Below are 18,546 nucleotides of genomic sequence, written 5' to 3' on the forward strand. Positions count from 1 at the left end.
TCATGTGCCAACAGCAGTGTCGGTAACCAATAGCTGTGTCAAGTGAACGTATACCTATCGCTTCCATTTCTGCATGTCGTTTCACATCTATCCCCTGTTTTCGATCCCTCTACCCGTTTCATTCCTTCTCTCGTTCTCCGTCCCTCTGCGAATGTTCCCATTGACATCCCATCCGCCCGTTTCCCCACCGACATCCCATACGCCCGTTTCCCCATCGGCATCCCATCCTCCCGGCTCCCATTTCCCCACTCTCCCGTTCGTTTCCGCCCCTTCACCTGTAGTTGGGTCGACGCTGACTCGTTTTACCACACAACTGCACCACAACACCGACACTGGCCGTCTGACACAATGAACGCTCTCCCCTCGCGACCGCAGCACCACGGTCAGATAACGGACCTCCACATGCACACACACTGTGCCCCCCCCCCCCCCTTCCACACTGGCCTGATAAGTCCCGCAGGTAAACAGAATGGAGCCGGCATAGCGCCGAGTCAGCGAGCTAATGGTTTGTGGTTTCCAATCGTACTTGTCACTGTCAATCTCAGTCTCTGCACTTTTATCGGTGTACATAGTAAGCGCGAAACGGACAAGGAGGCGGGAAAAAATCGGTCTTGACATTCACTCTAACGTTTATGTAAAGGATGTGACCTGAAGGGCATAGGCAGCGGAATGGGGAGGGCACCGGGGCACCGTATCCCCATTTGATTTTGCCATTTTAACTGATTAGCCCTATGAGCGTTGGCGTTGCATGGAAATAATGGGACCAAAAGTCAGCAGTGCCCCCCCCCCCCCTAATTGAAGGTGTTCCGCCGCTACTGCTGAAGGGATAATAAAAATCCATGGACGTAAACGTTGACGTATTAGCGCAATGACGTGGCATATGCGTAATAAATTGCGCATAAAAGTCGGGCTTATGAGTCCCCATGTATCGGCGGGTCCAGCTTTGCACAAATGACGCGCACGCACCCCAATCTGTCGGGGATTGTGCCGTCTATATCGGTAGTAGGGCAGTAGCGCGCTCAGGAATGAATACGTTGGGCTTGCGGCAGCGTCATACGGTACGGACGTAGTGACTACTGACTATCGGGTTAAATCCGAAGACAGGCTACCGTGTAAGATCCAGACAGCGAGGTATGTCGATTTCGACCAGAGGCCTCTTGCACCAATCCTTGGATTCTATTGCGCCGGATACCCACTCTAAAACTCAAGTCTCTACCGTGATAGGTAATCTACCTATCACATCTGTCAAGCACTTGTAAATTCACATTATAAGCTGGTGCAAAAGAATCCTCCGTTGGTTAGCTCGTTATGAAATCGTTTTTAATTCTTATTCTATCAACCCAGGTATCTTGGTGCGAGAGACCTCCGGTCCGGCCACTCAGCGCACTTGTGTTACTGAGTACATATACGATAAAAAGCACTTAGTCGACATCGAGCTGCAGGAGTCTTCAAACCATCACAGGTGACTGCGTTGTTACCTTTACCCCGTGCCAGCCGACCCGGTCGATGAATTCTGTCAGTATGTTACTGTCAGTACTGTCAGTATACTGTCAGTATGTTACGCGACTGTTTGTACGACGTTCCATAAAGACACGCGAGTATCGCTCGATCAACCATCGTAAGCAGCGTGGTATCCATCCGCTACCATTACAAACATGATAAAATACGACAGAGACTGAGAGTCGTGAAAGTTCAACGGGACTAACACGGAGCTATATCGACGGCGGGATTCTAGGGAGTCATCCGGCCATGATCCCTGGAAACATCAATCGATTAAACAATTGCCCAAACGTATTTTCGTATCAAAACAATTTATTTCGAGAAAAGACTCCGTTACAGAAAGCATACACAGCGTTGCAGTTTCATTTTCAGAATTCGTTCCATGAATCAGCTATCATCCAACCCATGAGCGATGTACAAACATGTGTGAAAAAGTCTTTCCAAAATTAAAGGCATGCTAAACTTGGTTAAACCATCCTGAATAGTTGACATTCGTCTACCAAAATAACGCACCAATTATTCGGGTTGTGAGCACATTAAGCAACGGGCCACTAATGGTCCGCAGATACATATCCGCGCGCCGGCAGACCACCCCACACGACATGAGACGCGTTTACATATGTAGGGTTTGTTGCAAGCTTATATCTCCGTCCGTGATATTGCAAAAGATGCCAATGGTACTTAACAATTTACAAAATGATCCCCTCTAAATAGGGGAGAGTGGGGTAAGATGCCCAGGGTGGGAAAGACGCCCCACCCCCTTTAGCGGCGAAACAAACAATCGGACCTGGAAATTAATGTTCTTAGCGTAAAGCGGAAGCCTGCCCTGTTAACTGCACAACAAATTGCGAAGCTCAGTTGGGCAACGGCTGGCTGATGATTGCATGTTTTTTATTTGCTGCTTTCAAAAAATATTTTGGTGTCAGAACATTGTAAATATCAAAGAAGATAAACAATTTTTTCGTCCCTTGTTATAGTCGTGATACATTAGCATGCGTGTACTGTGTCCCAAACATTTTGTTTCAGGGTGTAGTTTTATGGCTAACAAATTGTACTGATTTAATGTTACTTCGGTACCTTGGGGTAAGATGTCCCCTGTCCTGATGGGGAAAGACGCCCCCCCTAAATCCGTAGGCTGTCCTTCAAACAGCCCGTCAAATCATTTATTACATACTTGTGATGTAGACAAAGCCGATCTGGGACTATTGAGAGTCCAGTACGGTCGGGTGCTCCCCATGCCGGTATCTCGGCCCACATAGCGACTTTTGGGCGGCATCTGACTCTGAGAGCCCTCACGACGGCCTCTGTGGGCCCCATTATTGGCTCCAGGGCCCCTCACGACATCCTTTGAGGGCTCCCACGTTGGCCCCACGGGCCGCGCTGGCATCGGAGGTCCCTACGATGGGCTCGAGGGCCCTCAAGCATCATGAAGACCTATAAGAGCCCTATAGTGGTCTCCGAACGCCACCACGGAGGCTCGTTTGGCCGCGCTGGACTATGATGGCCCTAACGATGACCTCTGAAGCCCCTCACGACTACTTTTGAGGGCCCTTATGATGACGTTTGGTGTCTACTGCAGGCTCGAAGGGACTACTGATTCGTTCAGGCGATTCACGTGCCCATTTATGTCACTTATAGTGCAGGGGGCATCTTTCCCAACGTCAGGGGGCGTCTTTCCCACCCTGTGGGGTAAGATGCCCCCTTTCACTTCTTCAGGAAAATGCTTAATAGAAAACAAAGTTATAATATTTCAGGCACGAAAGTGTGATATTTTTGGAGAAAAATGATGTCGGCTTCCGTTGAAACTCCAAGTTTTTGCTTTCCCATCGTCATTTTCGAATAATATATGACATAGCAAAACCCTGGGCATCTTTCCCCACTCTCCCCTACTTGAAGACCACTGCATCGAAATTATCGCCAAATAAACGAGCTAGAGCCTCGTCAAAAATGCTATGTAAACGCGGTCGCACTGGTCCGGGGCTGCAGATTGCGCTCCGGGGCTGCAGATTGCGCTCCGGGGCTGCAGATTGCGCTCCGGGGCTGCAGATTGCGCTCCGGGGCTGCAGATTGCGCTCCGGGGCTGCAGATTGCGCTCCGGGGCTGCAGATTGCGCTCCGGGGCTGCAGATTACGCTCCGGGGCTGCAGATTGCGCTCCGGGGCTGCAGATTGCGCTCCGGGGCTGCAGATTGCGCTCCGGGGCTGCAGATTGCGCTCCGGGGCTGCAGATTGCGCTCCGGGGCTGCAGATTGCGCTCCGGGGCTGCAGATTGCGCTCCGGGGCTGCAGATTACGCTCCGGGGCTGCAGATTGCGCGCTCCGGGGCTGCAGATTGCGCTCTCCGGGGCTGCAGATTGCGCTCTCCGGGACTGCAGATTGCGCTCTCCGGGGCTGCAGATTGTGCTCTCCGGGGCTGCAGATTGCGCTCTCCGGGGCTGCCAGAGGCCGCGCTGTGTTGTTCAGTCGGTATATCCGTCACCCTGTCACCGGCGTATCACGCAAACGCTGTGCACGTCCGTGTCAGCATCCTGGCACAGCTGCATCACAAAACTGTGACACAGACACTCGCAACGGTCGTCACGGAACCGGTGCTATGCCGAAAACCGCTGGTATCCCAGATCTACCACAGCTCACCACAGCCGTCACACTTGGCTCACGTTTTAGCTCACACGCTTTAGCTCGGCACTGTATCACTGCAGTCCGATGTGTCGACTTGGCCGCAATCAAAGTAAGGTCTTGGGTAGTTGGGTAGATACCAAAAGCCGGTAGACACATCAGAAGCGTTGTCGTCGGTCGGCTGTGGACGCCCAGCGCCGCTACTCTGGCGATCCGACGAGCGCCGGCGGCAGCTCCGTCCCGCCAGCTGCAGCTGCCAGCAGCCGGTCCAGCTGCTCGGTGTGCCGCCGGTCAGCCGACAGCTGCGCCCGCAGCTGGCACAGCTGCCGCTCCAGGCTGGCGCGCCGACCGGTCCGCGGCGGAGTGAGGTGGACTGGAGGAGGCGGGGGAAGCGGCGCCATCGCACCGCTGGCGTCACCTGGGTGAACGGGGAGAGACGTCAGCACCAGACCGCCCGGCTCTGTTGAATATTTTCATGTAAGCATGCACATTGCACACATCTACAGACCTTCGAATATCAGCCGACAGGGGCCGTACACCAGTAAACGGAGGCTTGCGAGGTTTGTGTCCGAATTTTAACACGAAATTACACGCAAAATGTTACCTCATAAGTACCGATACCGTCAGTCGGCTTTATACACAAACATCATACAGGCTCCCAATACCCCAGTCCGGTGACCAGCAGGAATAGCGCGCCTGGAGCGCACGGTGGCGCCACCTACCCTCGTCCACCAGCTCCCGCAGCCGCTGCTCCCAGTCCAGGGAGACGTTCAGTTCCCGGTCGATGTGAGTGCTGACATCTAGCGTCGGTCGACCGAAGCTGTGTCTCTCGGGTCGCCGCTTCACAGCGGGGCTGCACTCAACAGAGGTGTCCAGGGAACGTTTGGCGATGGTCACCGACTCGTCCAGGGTCAGACACTCTGCGGGTGAAAGGAGTGAGAAAATGAATCGTATCGAAACTCCAGAGGAGAGAAGCCTGCAGCCAGCGGGGACGACGTGAAAGCATGGTCTTGCTAACTTCCAGCAGCACTGTTGGCCAGGGAGGCTGAACGCATGGCCATTTCGCCAATCAATGTTGAAGAACAAACTCAACAAATAAAGCACTTCAAAAAGAGCAGTCAGTATTGCTATTATGTAGCTTAGCTTATTCGATTGTCACAGAACCCACAGAATTTCCAGCCCAGCCATGAGCCTCTCAAAGAGTGTGTGGACGCCGCGGTCTGCGGTACATACCTCCGGTGTGGCCGACCGAGGTGTACTCTGTCCACACGTCCGGTACAGCTGCGGTACAGCTGCGGTACAGCTGCGGTACAGCTGCGGTACATACCTCCGGTGTGGCCGACGGAGGTGTACTCTGTCCACAAGTCCGGCACGCGGAAGTTGTCCAGCTCGTCGGGCAGGTAGTACACCTCCTCTGAGCCGCTGAGTTGGTCCGTGCGCACCTCGATACAGCACTGAAAAAGACCGCAGGGCTAACGTCAAGCCACAGCGGGCGAACATCGCGGAAAGAAAGGGTGGGTTCAGTACACAATATCATCAGTAAGGAGTCTTTACAAATAAACGGTGAAACAGAACAACGATCAGATTCTCCACGCTAGGGTAAATACGCTTGAGGAATAGTTGTAGCGCTGGACCAGAGCGATTGGCATTTCTCAGCAAAGCGTTAACGTGCTGCAGCCAATGTCGGCTAGCGGAGGTGAGCGGACCCGCGACTCGTACCTGCACAATGTCCGTCCACGGCAGGCTGGCCGACAGAGGCTGGTCACCGACGTCCTCATCGAGAGGCCAGGCAGCACGGCGCAGCAGCTGCAGGCGGTCCCGCAGCAGACTCCGGACTCTGGTGGTGGGAAAGGGGAGACATAAGAGACATCATACAGCAGCTGCAGTCGCTCCAGCAGCAGGCTCCAGACTCTGGTGGTGGGGAAAGGGGAGGTAGGTAAGAGGGACGAGCGAGTGAATGAGGATTGGGTCAGAGCCCATAGATAACGGACACATTACACACGCTACTAGGAATGACGATATCACCGGGCGGAAAAAACTGCGGAAGGAGGGGGGGGGGGCAACTATCTAATGGGGCAAGCCAAAAGCCAAACGCTGCCGTGCATAACACATGAATGGTGCCCTATGTCCCCTTAATAACTGACCTGTACAGAGCCGGCGTGCCGTCTCCGGCTCCATCCGATAACCGTCCGACGTACTGCAGCACCTTGGCGCAGCACTCTGTCCAGCTCCAGTCGACGTCAACGTCCAGCGGGGGTAGTGAGAGAGCGCTGACCTCCTGAGGGACACAGGTCAGGTCACAGGTCAGCGGGGGCAGCGAGAGAGCGCCGACCTCCTGAGGGACACAGGTCAGGTCACAGGTCAGGTGTAGATGTTCAGCGCGGACAGCGAGAGGGCATGAGGGACGTCCAGGGGGCAGGGAACAGGCAAGGGCACATAGACAGTACTTGTTCAGGGAAGGAAGCCAGAGACAAAGACAACAAAATCCAGGGTTCAGACGTGAGATGGCAGGTCACAGTATAGCACACAAATAAATAAAGCAAAGCAGTGATAGTTTTTGTATGTAGATGGCTGTTTTTTCGCGTTATTCCCACACATCCATTCATTCTCGGCATCACTGCTTCCCTTTCCATCGAGTGCCGACACTCATCATGAATTCGTGACAACTTGTAGCTGTTGATATCCGCGCGTCAGCGCATGAAATATACCTTCGCCCCCGGTCATTTATTCACCCACTACTCTATTCGGCGCTCCATTCATCGGGGGTATTTTGACAACGGATTCTCGCGGTGTTCGTTCATTCATTCGCCCGCTCCATTCAGCATTCATACAATCGATATTCCTTCAGTCTAACCCTTGGCCGACGTCATACAGTCAATCATTCATTCTCGGAACTCGCACGTTAATAATCCGTGACGACGGCTATATCTGACCACATCCAGGAAGAGCATAAGTTTATCCGTCATCCATTCACCGCCAGTTCATGGAAATGCTACTACCCAGCCAAACACAGAAGTCCCAATTCCAGCTTAACAGTAATACCGTACAATCCAGGAAGCTACGCTCACAGTACACCCATGTCACTTACCTAAGTTACACTCCCCGATCCAGTAGCTGCTCCTGATCGTCTACCACCTGGTCTGGTGAGCCCTCTGATACCCATCCGGCATCCACCCAGTCCAGTAAAACCCAGACAGCCCGAAATCCTATAAAGTCCAGTAAGCCCCTCGTCCTAGCTCCAGCCCAGCAGCCCTGCGGACAGTCCCTCACCTATCCAGCCCAGCATCTTGCTCACCTGCTGTATCTGCAGTAGCCGCTCAGGCCGGTTCCAGCCGGGTGGCGGCAGGGCCGACTCGGGCCGCTCTGTAACGGCCCCCTCTGTCAGCTCGACCAGCTCGGCCGGAGGCCAGGAGAGGTCCGGCAGCGAGCCGCTGCTGAGCACCGCAGAGAGGTAGCGAACAGCCGTGTTATACAGAGAGACGGCCGCCACGGGACTCTGAAACAGAAGGATATCGAGACTGCGTTATACAGCGAGAACGGGGCCACCGGACTCTGAAACTGGGGGAAAGCAGAACTTTGATATGGAGCGCTACGGCAGCCACCTGGCTGTGGAATACAACGGTTCTAAAGTGTCAGATTGTATTTTATTCGAGGCCTCGAGACCTGTCCCTGCAAACACTCGCGCCTTCCGCCTTGCATAGTGTGGCGTACTAAATTACGTAAGGTAAGAAAAACTTTTATCCAAATTATTAATATCACTCCGAATTCGATGTTATGATTTGTGTATTTCAGGAGGCACCTGAGACGCTACACGGTCACGTAGCGAGAAACTACGGATGCATACCGCCCAGCCACCCTGCACCGGTGTCCCCCACCGACCATGACCGACCTGTTCCACGCGCTTCTTGTTCCGCCGCGCCTGCAGATCGGTGTAGAGCCGCCGGGTCACCTGAACACCGAGGAAGTCCTGAGCCAGGTGGCGCAGTCGGGCGGCCCGCAGCGGGGGCGGGGTAGGGCGGTGTTCAAACAGCCACTCCAGTGCCGATACCACCTGTGAGCAGAACGGGGTGGACGGAGGGTATACAGGTCAGGACGAATGGTAGCACCGGAGTTGGCGGACGGGTACCTTTTGGAAACAAAACCGTCACTCAAAACAAAGGATCGACTTCACCGTGAAATTAGATATGACTGATCATGTCACAAACTATCTCATTTCAACTATCAAGTACCGAGTAGCAAGCGAAACAAAAGGCACAAGCGGTAAGCCATAGCTAGTGCGACGGCCCGCCGGAAAACTAGACTCAGTCACCAGTTCCGTAATTTCCCATGGCAGCTGATACAGCCCCTGTGGAGCCCCTCTCCCTCATGCCTCGTCCACTAACCGTTTCTCCGCTCTGCACCCCGTCGCCGGGCAGCAGCTCGAAGAGCCGATAGGTGGTGACGGCGCCGGCCGCCAGCCGCTCGGGCAGCCGCAGCTGCGCCAGCGCCGCCCGCTGACCTCCCGCCTCCACCAGCACGGCCAGCGGCAGCAGCGGCTCGCGCGGCAGCTGGGCCAGCAGCTGGTGCAGCCGGCCGGCCGACTCGGGCCCCGAGTAGGCCAGCAGGAGTCCGGCGGCGCCGACCGCCTCTGCCGGCCGTCCCTCCAGCTGCCGGACACAGATCGAGAGCCGGCCGCCGCCCGGGAGCGGCACAGACTCCCGCTGCAGGACCTGTGGGTGCGGACCGGGCAGGAGAGGTTAGACCGGTGTGTGGGCGCTGTGCAGCAAAGCACCGTACCGTTTAAGAGCGAAAAAGCGACAAGGAATCATTAACACAAGAGACAACTAAACTCAGTAGGCTCATAAAACCCAACTGACGAGCCGTGGTGATGTCACAACGGTAATTCACGCTACCCAGTTCGTATCCTTAAAATTAATATGTGTGGAGAAGGAAATCATGGCCTCCCACTCCCGATGGAGGCCCCAATGTCTTGTCTCCCTTTTTTCACTGTCTGGGTGTCTGGGGCGCATAGCGACACGGGACCGCCGGCTCGCTGGCCGGCTGCCCGTCCGGTCACGTGCTTGCGTCCCGACACCCACCATAAAACCTATGTTCTCTAAATACACTCTCTCACTTCTCCTCTACCGACTGTGACGCCAACACCATCCGCGGACCCCGGCTCCGACAAGGGCGGCCGAAATGGCCGGCCCACAATTGGTGCCAGCGGTGGTGGTTGGTTGTCGGTGGAGGATTTTTGGCTTCAGGTGAGTTCTCTTTAAATTCATTTCATTTGCTATTTGTGATGTTTGAAATTTGAGATTTGATATTTAGTTCCATTCGTTTTTTACGTGTTATTTTTTTTTCCATTATTTAGTAGGCTAACCATGGAAAATGCTACCAGGAATTTTAGTGTTGAGTACAATACCCAGATGAACGATATTTTAAGGCGAATTGCTCATTTAGAATTAGCTGTAGCGGAAGAGCTTGTTGCTCAACAAAATCAAAATCCATCACAATCTCAGAGCCGAGGACGTGATCGTCAATTTCGTCAGCAAAAATACCGTTATCCACCTGTTCGCTCGAAATCACTTCACTCTTCGCATCATTGCTGTCAAGAAAGAAGTCATTATTTTTCAAATTCTTATCACCATGAATTTTCTAGCTCTCACCGAAACTTTTCACTGCGTCGAAACTGTCGTTCTCTGAGCCCAAACGGGTTCCGCTCACTGCACTAGGGGATGAGTGCGTGAGCGTTGCTTCAGATGACAGGGACCGTTCAGCACATCCCCCGGTTTTACGTGACGTCAAAATTTCGGGTCAAACTTGTTCAGCTCTTTATGATAGTGGAAGTAGTGTCTCTTTAGTTTCAGAAAAATGTCTGCAAAAATCTGGTTTAAAAGTAGCTTACGAACCTCCCAGTGTCTCTATTCTTGATGTTACTGGAAATCCTATTGACGTTGTAGGTGAAGTCAATCTTAACATTAGCATTCTTGGTCAAACAGTTCAACACAAATTTTTCATTACAGCAAAAAGTTTGCCATTCAAATGCGATATCATTCTCGGAATCGATTTTATCATTGCTCACAAATTGATTTACAATCCATCGAGTCGTACGGTGAACTTTCTAAAACCAATTCTTCCTTCCAGTGTAGTCGAAAGACGCTCAAAACGTCTGAGTCCCAAAAGACGTAAAAGAGTACGTTTTCTTTTATCAACAAAGGACAATGAAAAATCTGTCGATCAAATCGTTTATCCTGATAAAATGGTAGACATGTTCACAACTGCAGAAAACATCCATTAACTATTGATGACGAAAAGTCATATCCATTGTTCGTGAAACAAACAGTGGAAATTTCTGGTTACAGCGAAAAATTTGTACGTGTTAAATTACCACATTTCCTACAACCAAATGAATTTCCATACCTAATTCAAACGCATTGTGATCAAAGTATTCGAGACATTCAGGTTGCCCGTTCTATCAATTTCTTAGAAAATTCAGGCACGCTTGTACGCGTGATTAATGCTTCAAGTAACCCTATCATTTTGAAAAAAAAAAAAATCAGAGGATCGCACAAGCCCATCCGACCAAAAAGTACCCCTTCAGTCAGGTCACAGACCGACCCCATCCCATCAGACAGGACGCTGACCTTGCTCAGTACCATGGGTCAGTCAGTGCCTGTCAAACAGCGCCGTCTGTTCCCAATTCCGCCAGCGTCTCGCCACAACAAAAAAACGGTCGCTGAGCCGGACTTGGCTGCGTCAGACACCGGACGCAGAACAGAGATAAACAATCCGACGACCTCTATCCCGAGGACGTCAGGGCACAGGTCTGTCAGTGACATTGATTTGAAACACATCCCAATACACTTTCGTTTTAAACTCCGTGAACTCTTAGACAAACATCGACATGTCTTTGGAAATGATATTTCTGACATACAACAGACAGATGTTTACAAAAATCACAATGGATTCACAGACCACACTCCGGCTGATCAACGAACAAGTCCCCCATTTGCTCATCGGGAGATAACTAAGGAAAATATTAAACGCATGGTAACAGCCAGAATTATCAAACCATTAGTTTCACCATATAACTCTCCAATCATTCTTATCAAGAAATCAAATGGTCAATATCGCCTCGTTTCAGATTTGCGACTTCTCAACTCCAAAATCAAGGATGACAAGTTTTCTCGTTCATTTACATAACAGGTCAAAGATCAACTTTCTGACTGTGAAGTTTTCTCTACCTTGGATTTGCTTAGTTCATTCCACAAAATTTATTTGAATGAATCTTGAAATCACTCTACGGATTTTACAAATGATGACGACAAATATCATATGAACGATAAACCAATGGGTCTTCGTTCAAGTTCCTCCGTTCTCAACAGAGGGTTGCAAATTGCACTCAGTAGTCTACAAGGCATAGATGCATTTTTATATGTTGACAATATTCTTATCGCTAGCAAAACATACGACGAGCATTTAGAAAAACTCGACAATATATGTTCTCGTTTAGAAGAAATTCATCTTGTGATCAACCCCGAAAAGTGTGAATTCATGAAATCTCAGGTAAAGTATCTGGGTTTCATACTTGACAAACATGGAATTCGTCCAGATGCATCCAAATTACAAGCGGTACAACATTTCCCTGTACCAGAAACAGCGAAAGATGTTCGTATTTTTCTTCGGTTTACGAACTTTTATCGCAGACACATTCCAAAACTGGCTGAGTTTACTGCTCCGTTAATTCATTTGACAAAGAAAAATGTTGATTTTATTTGGTCAAAAGAGTGCGAAAAAGCATTCTCATCGATAAAAAGGTCACTACGAAAATGCGCTTTATTAAAATTTCCAAATTTCGAAAAAGATTTCTACCTATTTACACATACAAGTGATTTCGCTATCAGTGGCGTACTTGAACAAAAATATGGTGATGAATTTCACCCAATCGCTTTTATTAGTCGACAGCTTAGCAAAGCTGAAAGAAATTATTCTACTTCAGAAAAGAAATGCTTCGCAATTTCATGGTCTTTTGATCATTTGCGATCTTATCTTTTAGGTCATGTCACTCATGTCATGACAGATCATTCACCATTAAAATATATCTTCAAGTCAACTCATCTTAGCGGTCGTTTAAAGAAATGGTTAGTAAAACTATCAGAGTATGATTTTGATGTCACGTATCTACCAGGTATTTCGAATGTTACAACTGATCATTCGTCTAGTGCCGAATTAGATACACAAAACAAAGCAGACTTTCTTGGCCATGTCTGTGCAGAAACCGCAGGATGGACAAAAGAGAAAATCAAAGCTGAACAGAGAAAAGACCCAGATTTGATGCCAATCATTGATCGCCTCGTGAAACCGAAAGCTAAAGGCCCTGATCTGAAGCTGAATGAATCTCTTTCCAACTTTTTCTTAGGTTCAGATGGCCTACCTACTTTACCATGTAGCCAAACAAAATTCGAAGATTCGTCAGTTTATGAAACAGCTTGTAGTTCCAAATTCAATGAAAAAACTGATGCTTGAGAAAGTCCATGACACTTTTTCGTCAGGACAAAAGTTATTTAGAAACATTCTTTCCAAAATTCGAGTTCAATTTTACTGGAGGAACATATACTCCGATGTCAAAAGGTATGTAGACTCCTGTCGTTTTTATGTACACCAAAGTGCTCACAATTTTCTAAAACGTGCACCAGTGCAACGCACGATTACACAAGAGCACCCTAACATCAATCGTCAAGAAGACGATCAAATCGACACCTGCGTCGACTCACAGTCTCTCAGCAACGAATCTGCCATTCGTTCCGTGGGTAATGCCTCACAGAGCAGCAACAACGGTGCACGTTCACCTGTTACACTGCCGGCAAAGCCAGGGACGTTGGTGACTCCTTCTGAAGAGAATGGGATCGACCAGAGTGATCTTACACGGCTGGAAGAAGATTGGCGAAATTGTCGAGCAGGCCGAGAGGTTAGTCAGGCTGATCACCTGCGGTATAACCTCTGGTCTCGCAAAAACATACGCCCCCCAGACCGTCAAGAAGGAACATAGCGCTCACATAGCGCCCATTTAGCGCTCAAATATATAATTTGCCTGCAGAAGACATGCTGCGTTACAATGAGGTTGACGAGGTCCCTCACGCGCATGTAAATAGCCGACGTACGGCCAAAAATGGTGACAGAGATCCCATTTCACGTGATGCGAACGAAGGTTGATGATTACGTCCCTCGCGCACACCGCCAGCCAAAGGCTGAGCAAAAGGTTTACTCAATGTAAACGGAAGAGAGCAATTGCAATTTCATTGAGCTCAATTCATTGTAAATAAAGCATCCACGATATATATGCTAGTATGAGAGGTGAATGATTCTCATTTGTATGATTGCCAAAACCTATGTTGTCGCTTGCTGTTGCCATCTTTCATTTCTTTACATATGTTGCAATGTCAAAAATGTCTTGATACTGACACATTAGCCCTGTTTCTTTTTCAGGTTCGTGCTTCTTGTGGCGGAACGAGTGCAGCGTCAAATAATACCCAAAAGACATGCATGCTTCTCGATATTCCCAATTAATTTACAGTATACTTTATCGAACTAACTACTGATTAGCTTTAATTTTGGTCATCTGGTAAAAAAAAAACGACTTCTATAACATTGACCAATAACTTTTGGCCATTCTGAACAATTTACACCAGCGAAAGTAATAAGTGGCAATAAAAAATTGTCCACAGAAAGTTTGCCAATTCAACAATTTACCAGCGATATAACTACATTAGAAGTATTGCTGTTTGCATGCCTTCCCAAACGATTTCACGGGTATGACGTAATACACAGATGCACTCGTTCAGAAGACGCCACTCTTTAAAAGGACTTCATTTTTTTCAACCATATATTTTTTATTGAACAACTAAGTAAGTTCTAACACAATAGTTAGATATTCCAATAACACTTAAACCCACTAAAAACATTGGCCTCTTCAATTTATTCGTTAAAGTAAGTCACTTGGCAGTACTATTAAAACCGGTCTTTTGCTATAGTCATTGGCTCATTAGCCCCATTTTTTCTCCCTTACTACTCACTTTGCGACGTAAACGATCTCTCGATCGACTGACCGGCGGTGCTGCCCGTTTTTAAAATCATTCAATGTTTTGCTATCCGCTGTGTCAAAACATGTCTTCCGTGTCATTTATACCATGATGTCTTCCAATGAATGTTCAGCCTTCACAAAGTTCATACTGCCGTTTTATACACAATTGTTATCACACACCAGGGAAAATGTATCACTGACCGGCACAGCGATAGCACAACATTTTAACAAAAAGTGTATGTGGATGCATGTTTGAATACTTGGACACGGATACAAATTTGAATGTCCTACGGACCCGAATGTTTTGGCCTTTGAAAGTCCATGGGTTCCGTGGCACGCCTGGGGAAGCATTACGACACTTGTGTCGCCCAGTGCTACGTGCCTTTTGTACAAATGTTGCACTGTACAGCTGCAAATATGAATGACTGTTTTGTATGATGTATATGTTGGGGCATTATTTCGGCACATTTTAATTCGGTTCTTTTTCTATTACAGCCCTTGAGTTTCTGTTACCCATCTGGGAGTGGCCACTATCTGACTCCCCGAGCATCGACTACGGAGAAACGCCGATACGCATCACGGTCTGCAAAAGCTGGCTGATGATAGTCATGATGGGATTGGACGCTCATCGCCGACCCGTCTGGCTGTCTCAGTCGCTCTGCATCTGGTCCACGAATCACACACTGCAACTGCGGACGCCATCACCGACTGCAACGGCTGCAACTGCAACCAGCAGGTGGCCTAGGTCCAAAGCCAACGCCTGGCTGACCCTCATGGCCGCCTGCCGTCGCTGCTACCCCGTCTGCGCTTCGTGCTTCGCTGCTCTCTCTGTCAAATCGTCTCGTCAAGGTCGTCACCAGTGCCATCCGCCATCAACATGGATTACACACCATCGTCGTCACCAACGTTGTCGATCAACATCAAGGAGACCAGCACTCCGCAACCGGTTCATCTTCTTCCGGTATGCTGAAGCCCTCTGGTATCGATGCTGTGCGGCGGCAGCCGTTGCTCAAGGACGATCGAGGCCTCATCGTCACGGCACCCACGGCCGCTGCCCCTCACGATCAAGTCGGACGTCAGCATCAAATCCGCAGAGATGTCTGGTTCCACGAATCGACAACGAATCAACAACGCGGCGACGACGACGACGACGACGACAAGAACGAGACCAACAACTCGGACACCATCAGCAGCAGCGACAACAGCAGTTGCACCAGTAGCAGCAGCAGCCGTACCTGCAGCAGCAGTCGTACCTGGCGTTCCATGCGCGGTGTCATACGTGGATCTATGCAGTTAGGATCGTGATTGCTTATTGGTCGCCTCCTCTTGTCGGCTTGTTGGGGGAGGAAAGATATGTGGAGAAGGAAATCATGGCCTCCCACTCCCGATGGAGGCCCCAATGTCTTGTCTCCCTTTTTTCACTGTCTGGGTGTCTGGGGCGCATAGCGACACGGGACCGCCGGCTCGCTGGCCGGCTGCCCGTCCGGTCACGTGCTTGCGTCCCGACACCCACCATAAAACCTATGTTCTCTAAATACACTCTCTCACTTCTCCTCTACCGACTGTGACGCCAACACCATCCGCGGACCCCGGCTCCGACAAGGGCGGCCGAAATGGCCGGCCCACATATGCTTCAGCCTACAAAATTAGTTCACTACCAGCTGCACGGACTAGCAGCAGCGGCACCATCCGTCCCCACCACCACTCCTACTCACACCATCAGGCAGCTCCACCGTTCGTCCTCCATCAGTATCCAGTTTCCCTAGCAGCCACTGTGTGAGCGGACAGCCGGCCGGCGCGGGCACGGCCAGTTTCCAGAGCAGGTGGCCGCCGGAGGGGGGTGGCTGCACGGCCAGAGCGGGAAAGTACAGCAGCCACGCTCACCGGCTGACTGGAGAGCCGGTCGTGCAGCAGCAGACTGCACAGACTGCCGTCTGATGGAGACAGAATCGGTGGAGTGGGTCAACGACAAACTCGGATACCGATAGAATGCATGGATATGGATACCAGCCCAATTTTCCAAAAACAATGACGTGTGATCGACAGAAAAAATACGACAGGAAAAACTATTATTTCAAAACGATTCCATGAATCATCTCGTAAAAGTCGGATGTTGACGGGTACTGACCTACCCGAAGGTCGGCGGGCAGGGGGCATGGGTGATAATCTACCTGCCCAGAGGTGGGCGAATGGAAGGGTTAGAGACAGCAGAGACTCACCTGCCCAGAGGTCGGCGGGAGGGGAGCAGCGGGGGTCGGTGGGGTGAATATGATTTACCTACCCAGAGGTCGGCAAGAGCCGATAGGAGAGGTTAGCCCGGTAGGTTCCTAAGTACCCTAATTCACCTACCCAGAGGCCCGCGGGCGGGGAGCAGGGTCGGTGGGGCGATGATTTATCTGCCCAGAGGCAGGCGCACACAGATCCATCGCAATTTCAAATGTGGCCAAAACCTCGAATAATGACCATTTGTAAATTCCCTCAGTGAGTGGTTTTTAACACAAAACGGATTGAAGCATCTGAAATCACCTTCGGCATATTTTTTAACCACCTGATCTCCACTCACCGCAGTCGTGAACCTGGAACTTCTTCGGAAGCGCATGGTAGACCCAAAAGACATGTGAAACGCGCACAACTTTGAGTGACTGTAACATTGTAATTATTTGATCGAAACCGCAATAAATGGGCATCGCTGTGTTGCATGGTTCGTGCTGAAAATTTTGGTACCAAAAATAATGTTTTAGCTCGTCATCAATGCCATGCTAATTAGCAATGTTCGGGCACATGCATCACAGTCCGCATTTTCACTCATCGCATACTTGACAAAGGCCTACAAGAAAATCATCAATCGCCCCCCCCCCAAATTCGAATGGCTTAAAATGAGCCTGAGAACGTTCACAAACGGTTCCCGAAAGAATAAGCTGGGCATCAGTGGTCAAACTTTTGCTATGGGGGCAGAAGTGATGTGATGTCGGGCGGATTCGGCCGGCCGGCTGACCCGCGAGTCAGCGTCAGCTGTTGCTAGGCTGGGTCAGGGTCGACCGAGGTCAATATTGGCTGGTTGCCAGCGGGCGGGGAGGCCACGGGAACTGCGTGAATAATAAACAATCCTTGGCCGTTTCGGTCCGTGACTCGCTGTTCGCTCCATTTCAACCGTGAGTCGTGGCAGCGGAGAAGATAGCGGTGTGTTGGAGCCTGGAGGGAGATGCACCTGTCGTTTTGTTAGCAGATCTTGACAATGGAGCTGCGTATCAGTAAAAAAGTATTTTTTGATGCCGTTATTGAAGGAGGGATGCTGTCCAAGCAAATGAAGAACAGCACAGTGCATGCCGTGCAGCTTGGAGAGAGCCTGGCGGAGATAGAGTGCGATGGCCGGTGGTCAAATGAGTGCGCCTTTACTTTGAAAAATTTTCACAAATTCATTGGAGGTAAAAGAATCAACATGTGAAAAATAAATTCAGGCCTATAACACGTAAAATGATGAGAGGATTCCAAATCTGGTCGCAAAATTCAAATCGGAGAACATTTGACTCCTGTTTTGGCCAAAAACTGTCCAAATTTGCCCAAATTGGATATTTTGCCTATTTTCGACAGTTTTTTTTGCCAAAACAGGGGTCAAATGTTCTCCGATTTGAATGTTACGACCAGATTTGGAATCCTCTCATCATTTTACGTATTACAGGCCCAAATTAGGAACGAGTTTTACATTTTCATTTTTGACCTCCAATGCATTTTTGAATTTTTTTTCAAAGTAAAAGCGCACATAGTAAAACGCGTCGGAATGATTTCATATTTTGCACTTTTCATACTCTCACCAAATGCAACCAGACGCAGGGAGGGAACCGATGATCCCAGACAAAAGTGTTTTTTTTACGAGCCCTAAAATAATCCCTCTTCAAAATTTCGCGTATCGCAAAAAAATGTGGTTTAAAATGGCAGAAATATTTCTCATTTTCTAAGAGCGTGATTAATCTGCTTTCATTTGAGCCCTTTATCACATCTCTAGCTTCCGTAGTTTTTGCGCTAGAGGTTTTGTCCACATTTGAATTCGAGATGGACCTGTGTGAGGCGGGGAGTAGGGTCAGTACTGGTGGTGAACTAACCTGCCCAGAGGTCGGCAGGCGGGTGCGGCGGCTCCCTCGGTCCGCCCAGCAGGCGCAGTGCGGTCGCTGCGTCGTGCAGCGGCCGGCCAGCAGGGAACAGACGCTGCTCGGCCCGGAGACGACGGCCGTCCTCCGCAGCGCGCCGCCAGCGGCCCAGCATACGGCGCAGGGTCAGACAGTGACCTGGGGAGGTCATATGAGGTCAGATAAGGTCACACTCTGACCCGACTCCGCCGCCAGCGACCCAGCATACGGCGCAGGGTCAGGCGG

The 18,546-nt window shown here is 50.0% G+C and overlaps 1 protein-coding gene and 2 long non-coding RNA genes across 3 annotated transcripts; 1 reads left to right on the top strand and 2 right to left on the bottom strand.

The window, feature by feature from the left end:
- Positions 1-3,334: 3,334 nt before the first annotated feature.
- On the bottom strand, positions 3,335-8,480 carry LOC122378634 (germinal-center associated nuclear protein-like). The gene is made up of 8 exons (XM_043359887.1): positions 8,454-8,480; positions 8,003-8,164; positions 7,409-7,609; positions 6,258-6,391; positions 5,833-5,950; positions 5,441-5,567; positions 4,836-5,033; positions 3,335-4,531 (listed from the first exon to the last, which is right to left on the bottom strand). Exons 1-8 carry the CDS (start codon positions 8,478-8,480, stop codon positions 4,314-4,316), a joined length of 1,185 nt encoding a protein of 394 aa, XP_043215822.1. The 3' UTR covers positions 3,335-4,313.
- A 42-nt stretch (positions 8,481-8,522) lies between these two features.
- LOC122378624 lies at positions 8,523-18,454 on the bottom strand. Its single transcript, XR_006256051.1, has 3 exons — positions 18,277-18,454; positions 15,892-16,110; positions 8,523-8,822 (listed from the first exon to the last, which is right to left on the bottom strand). It is a non-coding gene; the product is annotated as an uncharacterized LOC122378624 (long non-coding RNA).
- LOC122378623 lies at positions 9,038-15,732 on the top strand. Its single transcript, XR_006256050.1, has 2 exons — positions 9,038-9,356; positions 13,582-15,732. It is a non-coding gene; the product is annotated as an uncharacterized LOC122378623 (long non-coding RNA).
- Positions 18,455-18,546: the final 92 nt, after the last annotated feature.

The sequence above is a fragment of the Amphibalanus amphitrite genome, unplaced genomic scaffold (genome assembly GCF_019059575.1).
Source record: "Amphibalanus amphitrite isolate SeventyFive unplaced genomic scaffold, NRLGWU_Aamphi_draft 000062F_arrow, whole genome shotgun sequence".
NCBI lineage: Eukaryota > Metazoa > Arthropoda > Thecostraca > Balanomorpha > Balanidae > Amphibalanus > Amphibalanus amphitrite.